The sequence below is a fragment of the Centroberyx affinis genome, unplaced genomic scaffold (genome assembly GCF_046629955.1).
Source record: "Centroberyx affinis isolate AG114_WGS23_722 - 3 ecotype Tasmania unplaced genomic scaffold, CSIRO-AGI_Caff_v1 ptg005544l_1, whole genome shotgun sequence".
NCBI lineage: Eukaryota > Metazoa > Chordata > Actinopteri > Beryciformes > Berycidae > Centroberyx > Centroberyx affinis.
This window is the reverse complement of record NW_027282786.1, coordinates 194677-208110: the sequence shown is the minus strand read 5'-3', so window position 1 is coordinate 208110 and position 13434 is coordinate 194677. Positions and strand designations below refer to the sequence as shown.

General features: G+C 40.8%; 1 protein-coding gene across 1 annotated transcript in view; it reads left to right on the top strand.

The window, feature by feature from the left end:
* Positions 1-13434, top strand: part of LOC139667456 (transmembrane protein 65-like) — a 48665-nt gene that overhangs the window by 22594 nt on the left and 12637 nt on the right. The window contains exons 3-5 of the mRNA XM_071546919.1: positions 573-617; positions 4955-5022; positions 6557-6611. Of these exons, the coding sequence (XP_071403020.1) occupies positions 573-617; positions 4955-5022; positions 6557-6611 (168 nt within the window). The remainder of the gene's footprint in view (positions 1-572; positions 618-4954; positions 5023-6556; positions 6612-13434) is intronic.

Here is a 13434-nt window from a genome sequence, read left to right as displayed (position 1 = left end):
GCTGAAAACTTGACACATTTTTTTTTTTTACTTCTCATCCCAGATACAAATCGTGCCTCTTTCGCTTCATCATTTCACTGTCACTTTCATCATGCGATATAACTATGATCAGATGACTCGATAAAAGCGCTATCAGGGTTTTTCTCCATCTCCGTCATGATGAACGCTAAGTGTTCTGGGGTCAGATGTTAAAAGAAATCTCTCTCACACTCTTCTCTCTCACACACAGTCAGTCTCTCATACTATCTCTTTTTGTCATTTTCTCTGTGCCTGTTTCTCACTCTTCACACACACACACACACACACACACACACACACACACACATACACAGTAATTCCGATCAGTGGGCTGGCAGGGCTGATTGGCTATCCTTTTCTCTCTCTTCTCTTCTCTTTTCGCTCTCCCTCTCTCTCTTCTTCCCTTTTCTCTCGGCGTCCAAAAGGTCCTGACTGATAGGCTTTGCCATTTTAGAACTGGCTGACATTTACGCTGACTTTTCCCCCTCCCATAGAAAGGCAGGCCAGGCCAGAAATATGGTTTCTAATAAATTCTGTCTCTTCTTCTTTTCCAGGCCAGCTGGAAATGGCACCGCCAACCCCAGCACAGTTAAGATATGGTAAGATTGGCTTTTTTGTATTCATCTTTCCTACTGACATTTTCGGTGGCTGCTCTTTCATTGTTCATTCTTTGTTTGTATCTGTGTGTGTTTTACTCTTTCTGTTTATGTAGAGAGGAGATGTGTGTCCAGAATGAGAGGTAATGAGTCCATTGATTGAAACAAAACAAAAAAAATCTGATCATGGGCCCTTTTGCTGCCCTGGTGGCATAGTTGTCTATTTTGTCAGTGCTTATTAATCTTATTACCACTGGATTGACATTCTGTTATTTAACCTTCAATCAACCAGGAAGGTTAATGAAAAGGATCAATCTATATTATCATTAATAGTCAGGTAATTGTGGTTCCTCATTGATTCTATGCTGAATCTCTCATCTTCGGTCCCTGTCTCGTTTCACTTTTCCACTGTCATAAAAAACAAAAACATGGTTCCCATGGAGACTGAGTCCCATGGCACAGGAAGAGGCCCTGTATGGAACTGGCCAATAGAGATACAGTTAACTTAATAAATGAACAACGGGGTCATTTATTGATCTTTTTCAAGCAACTCTGACCACAGGCTCAACAGAATGTCTCATGGTAGGGATGTAACAATATATTCTCACACAGTTTATCAGTTTCTGCATTTTTGAGCAGAAATGTGTGTCACAATATGAGACCGAGCCATAATCTGATGACTACTAGGAATGGGACGATATATCAAAATTCAGTATATCGTAATAGAAACGCGACGATGCGTATCATGGGGCAGAAAATTGAATCATGATATTAGCTCCATTTTATTCTGCTGACAGTCACTGCAAACAGACAGTCACACACACACACAAACAGACACACTCACTCGTCCTCCTCGCAGCATACACACCTCTGAGTGCACAGGCATACTTCATACTTCTAAGTTTATCAGTCACTGAAATTACCTTCGTTTTCTCTCTTCTCTCCTCCAGCTGGAAGGTTGGAAAGTTCACAAGTGGGAAAAGGGCAAAGCCACAAAGTTAATATTACCATTAGTTTATGTGTTAGTTGGCCTTTCTGTCTCTCTCACAGTATATATTTAACATGGAGAGGCAGACACCACTCCCACCCCACAGTCTCACAAAGCCTGACTGGAGCGAGACAGAGCCATCATCTGAGAAAGCTCTCCTGTCCTCTGCAGCTCTCTGTTGCTGTCATTGTGTTGAAATGCTGTTTTTCCTGCTTTGGCTCCACACTAAAGAAAACATGGTTGGGTCGAGTGTTGAGGGAAACATTTATACAGTCAATTGATATGGGAGTAACAGTTCAGAGCACAGCAGTGAGCATGATTGTCCTCAAGACGACAGGTGTGTGTGTTGTGTGTATTGTTGCCTGTCGGTAATAGATTTCTCCTCCCTCCCCGTCCGCTCACAGTCCCACGTGTTGATGACTCCCAGGGAAAAGAATGTCATGCTCACACCTGACTTTAAAAATGGACCTATTCACTTCTTACTGTAACATGAGTCATAATAACCCCATGCCTTAACTGACATTTCTTGAAACCAGATATTATCTACCAGTACAGAAAGATAACTTCCCCACCAAATCTTGATAAACTTGATAACTGTGACTTAAAGCTGAAATCAGTTGCAAATCTTCTCCCTTTCTGCAGATTACATCATGTGGATGGGAATGCACCCTTAAAGCTGCTACTTGTAACATTTTAACATCAGTAAATCATTACCACACTGATACCTATGCATGTAACAGAGTTGGTCAAAGTGTTAAATATCAATAATAAGTGAAACAGAGAAAAAGGGGGTGTATGATGTCCCCCAAAACAAATATAGCTGAGTAGGCTTATCGACAAAGCAAGATGTAATTAAGCAAAACTAAACTAGATTATGATTATGATTATGAATTCTCCGCCAACACTGGAACCAGAAAACAAAGACTCTATAGACAAGGAGCTAGAGCTGGATTTTCCTAAAATACCCTTGATGTGGTGCAAAAAAGCTCATGGGTAAGTAGGATAGAAAATGGAAAAGAGGTAAAGCTTACTGTAAACGGTAAAAGGAGTAATAACAGTGTTTTTTTTTTTTATCCAGGTTTTTGATTAAAATTGTCCCACAAAACGCTGAAAAATCCTCCCAGAAGTAAATCATTTCACAATCAGAATCACTTTAATTGGCAAGTACAATAAATGCACAATAATTGGTACAGCAATTCACATGGGCAGAAGAGCCCCCTATTTAAAAAGGTTAATTTCTTCCTCTGACCTGTGACATGTTTTGTAAAAAGAGAAGGCCCTCATGTGTGGAACAGGTTAATCTAGCCTGGGCTGGCCACCCAGACGGGTCGACGGGTTGCTTTGTGGGAAATTGGAATCTGCTGATCCCTTATTAAGAGCTGTGTGGGCAGCTTTGGGGTTTTGGCTTTTGGGTCTGTGGTACGTTCAGCATGCATAATTTATCAAAAGACAAGTTCAGCTGAAAGTGCAATGCTTGAGAGACATGTTCGACTTTATCGTGAAGGTGATCATTATATATATTCTTATATAGACAGAGGGTTATAGCACCTTCATGATTCATGCAACAAAGTGATGGCAACATCTGCATCGGAATGAGGAAAAGATGCAATGCTTTTTTCTGTGGGAGACAAATAGAGAATCAAAGTGGTTTCATTTTCGAGGTTGCTTCTATCCTGATACATTAGTTTTAGGTTTGAATGAGAGGGGAAAAGACCTAACGTTGAGTCCAGCTTTCTCTGGCCGCAGCTCTCTTACGCTGCTGTTTAGGAGACGGTTTGTATTTCTCTCTGAAGTTTTGATTCATCACTTCTTGCAGGTGGAGTAGCGTCCATACCACACACCAGAATTTCATTTGCAAATAGGGCAAATCTTTGGGGTCTCAATTAGGGGGGATGGCACTCTCTTCTTCTATTGCAGGCTTTATTTTTACATGAAAACCGTCCCTAGTGTAGCTTTAAATGATATGTTGGGACATAATGAGTCGGGTAGCTGTTTCTGGAGCATCCCCACATCACAGGGCTACTGTGGACTCTTTGTGTTGTCAACAGCCGGGCTCACAGAGCGAGACTGAATATGCTCAGTATGTGCTGAAGTATAAGCATTATGCAAAAGAAAACACTGTCATTTAGCAATAATAATAGTGTACGCTTCACTGATTTCAGCAAAGACTTTTCTGTATCAGTCAGTCTGTTTAAGTGCATTTTCATTGGTGCTGTGAGGTCTCAGAATTAAGTGGCACAAACCTTTCTCTCTTGTTTTTGGCTTAGGGAGACAATAGTGAATGTCAACTGTCCTAAGGCTGCGTCTAGCATTTAAAAGCTGAAATTAACTTTCACAGTTACCAATATTTTGTCAACTCTCTAGTGTAATGGACACACACATTGTATTTCAATTCAAATTACTTTATTTTCCGTGAGGAACAGACAAATAGGACAATCACAAAACAATCATGACACAGTCATCAGCATAATAGATAGTCCTTGTCTGCAACCATAATTTTAAAAAAAAATACTAAAAGAACCTAAGAATACACAATACTACTATAATCCTAGGGGCAGTAATAGTGCAGTAGTGGTAGTGTCTGGGTGGGCAGTCTGGATGATTTATGTATGCATGTGCATGCACACAGGCACAAACAAACATTAAAGACTGGCTGTAGATATATTTGCATTCTGATAGCCTTTTTGATGTGAAATAGACCTGCTTGGTATGCATGACAAAATGTACAGAAAGGTCATCTCAAGTTAAGCCTCGTATTAGTTAGTCTTTTTGTTTCAAAGCAGAAATCCATTGTAAAGTTTCAGTTTAGGAAAAGGCCTCAACATATAGTATGTATATCTTGTCAAACACAGAAAAAACAGATCAAATAGCGCAAGAACAGTTCCTGTTTTCAGGTGGTTCTTATGATGGTGGCTAAATTTTACAATTTCCCGTAATATTGAGGATTTGGACTTCAAGCTCGTTCGGGTGGAGTAATGAGTAGGGGTCCCTCAACCAGAGAACCCGGGTTCAACCCTGAATCCCTACCAGCTTCTTGGACACTGTGCTGTAGATAACCTCTGACCTCCATAACAAGCAAAAAGAGAATTCAAGGATCAATGAAGAATCACATTCTCATGATTAAAAGATGTCTTTTTGTGCAGAATGTCAAACTAATAGTTAATTTTGTCCTCATTCCTCATCTTCAACAATAATCATTCTCTCTAGCTTCTCTTGGCAGCTGTGCTTCATTGTATTCATTCTCCATAGCACATACATAGCACAGAAGTGTTCTGTTTATAAAATGCCAAACCACTTGTACTTACTATTAACCGGTGTGCTTCTGTCTGTGTTTCTGCTTGTTCTTTTCCAGTTCTGCTGCACAACGCAATTCCTTTCGTTGGATTTGGATTCCTGGACAATGCCATCATGATTGTTGCTGTAAGTCTGTCAACATTATACAGCGCTGTGGCTCAGTGGGTAGAGCATGGCATTAGTACTGCCAGTGTCAGAGTTGATTTTCACTGGGATCACCATGCTAAAAAATACATGTAATCATATATTTCTGGATAAAAGCATCAACAAAATGTTATTTATTTTTCCTGTTTCTCCTGTTTCTCTTTCCGTCTCCTTCTTGTATCTATCTATCTCTCAGTGACTTTCCCCTCCCATTTTGTCCCAAAGAAATTTGACTGCCATATCCATATCAGCCTATTGTTATGTCTTTCTGAAGTTGTTCGAAGGATCATTACAAAGCAAAACGAAAATGATTCATCGCACTCCAAACACAGTGGGACTGAATGGGACTGAGCTCAGAGAACAAAGCTTGAAGATGAATATGTTTGATGTCAAATTGAATTCAAAGCTTGCATGCTCAGCGGGATTCTTTTAATACAGCGATGATGAGTTCTTATGAGCCTTGAACAGGGAGGTAGTGAAATAGAATGAACGTAAATAGAATACAATGAAATGGCATAAATTTGGCTAAAGCAATATAACATGATGAACAAAAAGGAAGAAAACTTTGTACAAAATATTCAATAATATCACATTGCTGTTATTGCATCACACCCCCTTTTAGCACTTTTGTATCACACCCGCTTCACTTATAAAGCCTACTTTCTTTAAAAAGCATGAAAAGTGAAATCAATAAGAAATCTCAGTTTTCACCTGGATTCACCTGCTCAGGCTATTTCATGAAAGGAACTGGAGATCCTAATATCGCGTACACTCAATGAAAGTGCATTTTCAATTGAGAAACTATAAACTTTTATAACTTATAACTCGGGTCTTCCAGAGCCTGGAGGTCCTGATGGAAAAGTGTGTTTCATTCTAGACTGTGAAGGGAAGGGGCCTAATGGACCCGGCCTGAGGCTCTCAGGCTGCACTCCAGCTCGTATGGGATTAAGAGGTCTGCCATGAAAAAACAAGAGTATGAATCGTTAATATCAGTTAAAAAAAAAACTTGCTATAGAATTTTTGGATAAGCTTCCAAGTTAGAGAGTAAAGAGTACAGAGAGGTGCAGTCATTTTAATGAGACAAAATAAAAGCGAACCAATGGCTCACTAAAGACCTGTTTGCTAGATGGAGAAAGCATGACTGGAGAACTGGTTTGAGATTTAAACTATGATTTGGTTCAAAATTCATCCCTAGATTCTTAGCACTACACTTGACATTAGCAGCTTCATCAAAATTGTCCCGCTACAAGCTTTTCACACTGTAGTCCAGAACTGATTTGGCCCCTTTTCACACTCTGAGATACAGTTAAAGAAGTACTTTCTGCCTTTCTTTCTATATATCTATGAGAAACAGTGAAGGAGAGATGGATGTGATATGTCTATGTCATATAATATACTGATGGTTTATATTGCATAGACAGGAAGGAAATGTATTTGGATCATTATACAATAAACGAACTTGTGTAACCGTGTGTGTGTGTGTGTGTGTGTGTGTGTGCGTGTTTATACTCCCCAGGGCACACAGATTGAGTTATCCATAGGAGTGATCCTAGGCATTTCAACTATGGCAGGTAAGAGAATCACACGATTTCACTGTGACTGAATAGCTAATATTAGACATATAATATAATATAACATAAAATAATATAATTTTATGGGCCCTTAGGGTCCTACTCAGCTCGTAAAAGACCATGTACTGTACATTTTTATTTTAAGTAAAAACATACTTACCTGGTAGGGGAGATACCATGATCAAGAAGGTTCCCGAATTTCCCCAAGGGGATTAATAAAGTGATATCTTATCTTAAATTAAAGAAAAATGAAAAAGTGAGGGGTGTTCATACAACAGCATGATATCCAGTAGTGTTGCTACATACATGAAAAGCACCGGAGATATGTGGTTTCTATGTTGCCAGCAAGGGTATTTCACTAGCAAGGACCACACCATCAACAAGATGTATTTAAATGATTTATTGAGGACGATGATGAGCGTGGTTCTGGTAGTCGCATGCGTTGTGGGGAGGCTTCTTGGGGAATCCGCCGCAGCGCCCGGGCAATGACGGACCCCCTCAGGACCCTATAAGAAGGAGGAAGGAGAGGAAGAAAGAATAGGGCGGGGGGGAGGGGCGCAGAATACGAGAGCGAAAGGGGAACAGAGGGTTAGGATGGTATATTTAAGGGGTGCCGGAAGAGGCGCGGTTGAGGTGTGGTCCTGCTCCTGAAACTCGCTAGGTAAGCTTCAATACTTCAATACAGCAATAGAAAATATCCGTAGGTTGTATGCTCCATAATAAAGTCTGTTCAGCTCTCAAAGCACATATTCATGTGTAGGTTACATGTCTGTATCTGGGGCTCTTTAGCTGAGTATCTTATGAACATACATTATTGATTTACATGTATGTGCAGAATGATTTCCCAAGTTTTTAAATCTGTTTCCATCTGGTCGAAGTTCCCTCTCTGTGTGTTTGCTTCCAGGTTTATTTGCCAACCAGAGTATGGCCAAGTTCCTCACTTAATTGCTGAGGTTACAGCCAGGTTTGGGTTCAAAAACACCATTGGAGCAAAGTTTTATCAGTGAAAGTTTAAGTTGGCAAAGAACTACTCTCACAGCTCTAAGAAATCAATTTTGCTGGCCCAGACTGCAAAACTTCAGTCAGGCTCCCCTATCTGCTTCCTAATTCGAGTGATGATATGCCAAATCATAGTGGACTCCCCACTCTCATTTTAATAAGAAATAAGCCTTTAAAATTTATCTTCCTTATGGCCTTATATTGAAGCTCTAATGATAAGATCACAATTTGTCCACTGCTGTGACACTGAGCCAAAAAGACAGACAGTGAGACAGAGAGAGAGAGGGAGGGAAACAAAGAGAGAGGGATTGGAGGAGATAATGATAATTTCATAAATACTGTCTAGTAATCCTGCTCTCCTGCGGACTGAATGGCTCCAGTAATATCCACTTAGCTTAAAGAGGAACATTTGCATTTTAATGTTATTGCTCATCTCTGTTGAAAGTATCTGGTAGAAACACAGAAGTTATTATGTTACATTATACTGGATATGAATGGGAATGGGAGCTTTGATAAGAGGAGCACAATGGTGCGTATCAACGTGTTCGTCCCAGTTTAGGTTCTAAACTGTAATGGTCTCTAATAGACAACATATTGAGGGACGGAATAGAGTAGGATGGTGAGTTTAAGTACGATGGCTATTCCCACTTCTTTCCTGCCTTACTTTTTTTTACTTCAATCCTTTTCACATCAAACAGATTCCGTAAAATGATCTGTTGAAAAGACGGAAAGGAGTCAATGCCAAAGTAACACAGGTGGGAGAGGCATGAAGCTTTTATTCCACTTCACTAGGAATAGGAGAGCTGAGAAAAACTATAGATTAAAGCAGAGAGAGACGGATCTAGCAAGGATATAGAGAGGCAGCGTGTGAATCTTCTCTGAGAGGCACTTGATATGTCAAACAAGATTTCTGCTTGATCCAGCTCATGCAGACTGTCAATTAAAACCTCTTTTCAAGTTAAAAACAATCTAGACACATGGGCATTTGTTCATTTTCTTTTGGACATGTTACGGGAATGGATGATTGTCAAGTTTGTTGCTGGGATTCTGATAAAGCCTAAGGAGCAATTACAGGCTGGAGAGGTTTAAAGAGGGGCTGGCGACTTGCCACTGGAGTGCCAAGGGTTGCAAACTCAGGGAAATATGAATGTGGAATTCCTTTACAGGGAGGCTAATAGCTATTTGACAGGCTGAGGTTGTTATCTCTGCGCCGAGGCTCGCAGACATCAGCCAGTCCAGGGTTAAGGGAGGACTCTAGCTGCAGAAATCCTCCTCGAATTTAATGATGTGAAAAAATGCATGAAACGACCCAGGATGCCAACACTGCCACCGATATACATGAGAAATAGAAGCAGCCTCTGTTGTTCTTTTCCAAAATGCAGCCTCAAGACAATTTTCGTCACCGTACCTCCGTTGTTTTCGCAGCAATCGCACCGGAGCTCGGTCCTACCGCTGCGGTGACATTTAGGGGTATGCAAATCAAGAGCCTGTGGTGAGCTCCAGCAGCGCGGAGTCATTTAACGCTGGAGACAAGCCTCCACCAATCATACATATTCTAACACAAGAGGCCATTCTTGCTCCGCTGGCTTACAGGCCGTCCCATTACATTATGCTCTACTGCCGATTTCGGACAATTGGATTTTTTAAAGAGTGCGTCGACACGCTGTTTTCAGCCAGCCTCCCTCGAGTACACGATTTTGAAAGATGCGAAAAAGCGAATATGGGGTTGTGTCTGTGGTCACCCATCTCTACTTGGGGGTGGGAACAATTTTGTGATCGCAAAGGTGAAAGACCTGCCTTGACATCACTGATTGAGGTGTGGCCAGAAGTGCAACACAGTTGACAGTTTCAGCCTTATAGAGAGCAACAACAATTTCTTGCCCCCGGAATTAATTGGAAAAATTTCAAAATTGAGTGCAGGATTAATGCTATTCCCTATATAGAAGCCATATAAGCATGTTTACAGCTACATTTAGTGCTGACTTGCTCTTTAGTTGAGGTAATGGCGTGTAAAATCCCAAATAGGATTAAATCTATTAAAAATCACAACTGAGGTGATTAACTCACTAAATTATGCTTTTTCCGGCATTAGAGTTGAGTTAAAGTGTGTTGGATTTGGCCACCACAGCAACAATCCTCCACTTTGTCAAGATGTCGCACCAAAATCACTGAAAAGTACTTTTGCAAATTGGAACTTTTTCCTTCAGTTGTCATGAATACATTACATTAATATATTCGTAGTAGATCTTAGCATGTCCAGGAGAAGTCTGCTCCTTAATTTGTAAAATGGATTAAACGCCTTCCTGTTGGTTTTCTCCACCTCTTATCACTTGATGCCTGGTTGTCTGATCCAAGACCAGTTTCCATACCCATCTAATATACCTGAAGCCTTTTTACTGCTGCTACACCTGCAACACTCACATACAAGCACACAAGTAGGCATGTATGAATACACACGCATAAACATACCACCTACACAGGCATGTACAGTCAAACCGGGGCACACACATGCTCAGAACTCATACGTAGTGCTACACACACACACACACACACACACACACACACACACACACACACACACACACACACACACACACTCCAAACCACAGAGACAGTATCTCTCTGCCTGCTGCAGACAAAAGTAAGAAAAGCCAGTGAAAGCTTCCACTATCTCTCACTATGTGGTATTTTGCAGTGTTTCACAGCTCATTTATACAACATTTACCTGTATGGAGCATCAGTAGTCATTGGTGGATGATCCATATGTAGACAGTATCTCTCTTTGCTACAGGCAGTGAAGATGATGGAAAGTTCCAGAAAGTTCTATTTTCCACTTCTGGTTTTGCCCATTTCCTTATTCATTCATGGATGTTTTCATGGTTTCCCATTTTCATTTAGATCGTTTTTTTCATTGATGTTATGTAATGTTGTTTATGTCATTACTTTTGATGGAGCTTTTCATCTTTTAATGCTAATGTCTTTGCTGTGTCAGACAAAATATATAAGCAGGAATTCTTGTTGTACAGTATGTTGTGCCAGCTGAACATCGCTGCACACAGTTCTGTAGTGCTGTAAGATAAGATGAGCCAGCCACAGCAAACTGCTTCCAATGGATTTCTCCACTTAAAAAAGACTTGAGGCTTAAGATGAGATGACTTTTGTGTACATTCTGTCCTCATCACATCAAAAAAGCTATTGGAATGCAAATATGTCCATATAACCACTCCCTAATGTTTGTGCTTGTATATGAATGTTTGGGTTTATTTGTGTATTTTATGTGGGGTTTTGTGTGTGTGTGTGTATTTGTGTGTGTGTGTCTCTAGAGGCAGGTCGAAAATGCCAGGGTAGATTGGCTGTGGAAACACAATGTTAGCGTGACTCAGTACAAGGAGCTCTGGGGGAAATAGATCCTGTCAGTGTGAGGTGTGTTAGTGTGTGAGTGTGTGTGTGTGTGTGTGTGTGTGTGTGTTGCCTATGTTTTTACTATCTTTTGAGGTCCACGTTGCACCACAACAATGGGAAAAACACAGAGGCATGGTGACTTGTGAGGACTGTTTTTTCTGATTAGATCTCATTAGGAAAAGGCTTATTTTTAAGACAGGGAAAATATTTGTTACAATGGATGGATGGATGGATGGGTGGATGGATGGACAGAAAAAGGAAGGAAGGAAGCACAGGATAAAGGGAATGAAGATAGGAAGGAAGGAAATCTTTTATTTCCTTGCAAGGAATTCAAAAGGTATTCAGTTGTCTCCTCGTTAATTTAATATTTACCAATCCTATATGTGTTTGCTAAAAGGCTTCATAGTTTACTTTGTCCCAGAAATGAAATCTATCAACGTCAACACAGGGATTTATACTCTGCCTCCCCTGTTGCTCACACTCTCTGAACTACTCACTTTCTCTCTCTTTTTCTGTCTCTTTTTAAATCAATCTTTTTCTCTCTCACACAGTCTCACCGTCACCCCCAACTCACCCCAGTCCACCCCATCTCTCTTTCATTCTCTCTTTTCTGAATTACTCCCTCTGTCTTTGATGTTCTCTCCGTGTCTCTGTCTCTCAGTCTGATTAGAGAGAGTGATGGATAGAGTGCAAAGCTTTTATTCAATCAACTTTGTGAAAGTGTCTGGTCTACATTACCTCTAGACTTCCTCCAAACACTTCAGTCACCTTTGTGCTGTGTGTGGGTGTGCCTGTTTGCTTGTTTGTGTCTTTATTTGTGTGTACACTTGCATCAATGTGTGATTGCATTTCTCACCAACCTTTGGACTTTGATTGAATCAGACGTAGAGCAGCAGACGGAGCGGTGAGTTAAAGGCAGACAGCCGACCTTGGCTAGGTGTAATTACATCTGAGCAGCTTGTCCACATAATCGAGCCTGACCGGCCTCTCCATTCGGTCTATCTCCTATGGGTCTTGTCCAGCAGTATAATGTTACACTGAGGAAGGTGGGACATTTTATTAATACACCTGCTCTGTTGTAATTATCCCTTGTGCTATAATCTAAGGAGAGTGTGTATGTTGTTCAGGTTAAAGTTGCAACACCAAACTGTGGGAGCTGCAGAGTGTGTGCAACATAGGTGTAATTTTCATTTCAACTTTAGGGGACACATCAGTACTGAGAACTGCTCAAGCCACTACAAGTCTTACACCAACATGAGTGGTAACTATTCTGTGACCTCTCACTGCCTTCTTCTGCCAGAATAATGTTAGTTAGCCATCTAAGTTAACTTCGCCAATATGTTACAGAAGCTTTACAGTGCATGGCAAATGGCTAAACTCAGCTAGCTACCACCACATCTGGCAAGTAAGTTTTTTTTTCTAACTACAATTTTAGTAGTTAGAAAATGTTTGCTAGCAACTGTGAACTGTGGTTTCAGCAAGTCGGACGACATTTCGCCAGAAAAGAGGAAGAGGAATGGGATTCTGGTGGGCGCTTTTGTGCTTGAAATCTCTGACTTTTAAGAGAAGTTATTAGCTTTGCCTAGAAACTAGATTGATGTAGAGTTATTTGAGGGGAACAAATAATCTCTATGAAAATATTGGGGGTGACACGTCTCCCTGTCTCCCCCCATAATGACGGCTATTATATGGCGTGCAACAAGATCTAAAGTGTTCTGCTTGTGATCTTTATTTAACCAGTCAAGCTGACGTAAGACCAGGGTTTTTATTTACAGAACTTGGTTACAATCAGACTGGGGTCCTGTCCAGTACAACCACAGTTTTCCATAGTTGGTCATTGAGCAGCCTGGTAACTCTTAGGTATTAAGGGAAGAAAGTGTTTCTTACTCATTTCCCCCATTCAGATTTTCCAAGCCAGTCATGGGATCTGAGCCAGCGGTCATCCAGTCACAAGCCTGCTGCACTGACCTTCCCCACGTTTTAGTGTGAATTGTCACAAGCAGATACACACTCTGTGTTGTAGCATTTATGCTGACATTCATAAAGCATTAGGCTGCTTATATTTATCCCTGAGGGGGGCACTCTAACTAAAGGACCGGGCACATTGTTTACAGAATGGCATTTGAGGACAGAAGTGATTGAAATCACTCAAGGTTAGCTTTCCTTTGAGAAAAGGGGTAATTACAAATTTTTTCTACAACCATTTTTTTTCTCTTACAATTGAGAAAAAGAGCGTTCCCCTGGGCACCTAGAGCAACGGCTGAAGCTCAAGGGACTTACTCTGTCCTTTATATATTACAGCGTTTGTTCCTCCTGTCTCTAGAGGAATACAGTGAGGAATATGCTGGGCTCAGGAACAGAGGACTGTCTTTGAGACTTGCCACGCAGTAGATCAGCACATATATTTCACAAAGGAATCACT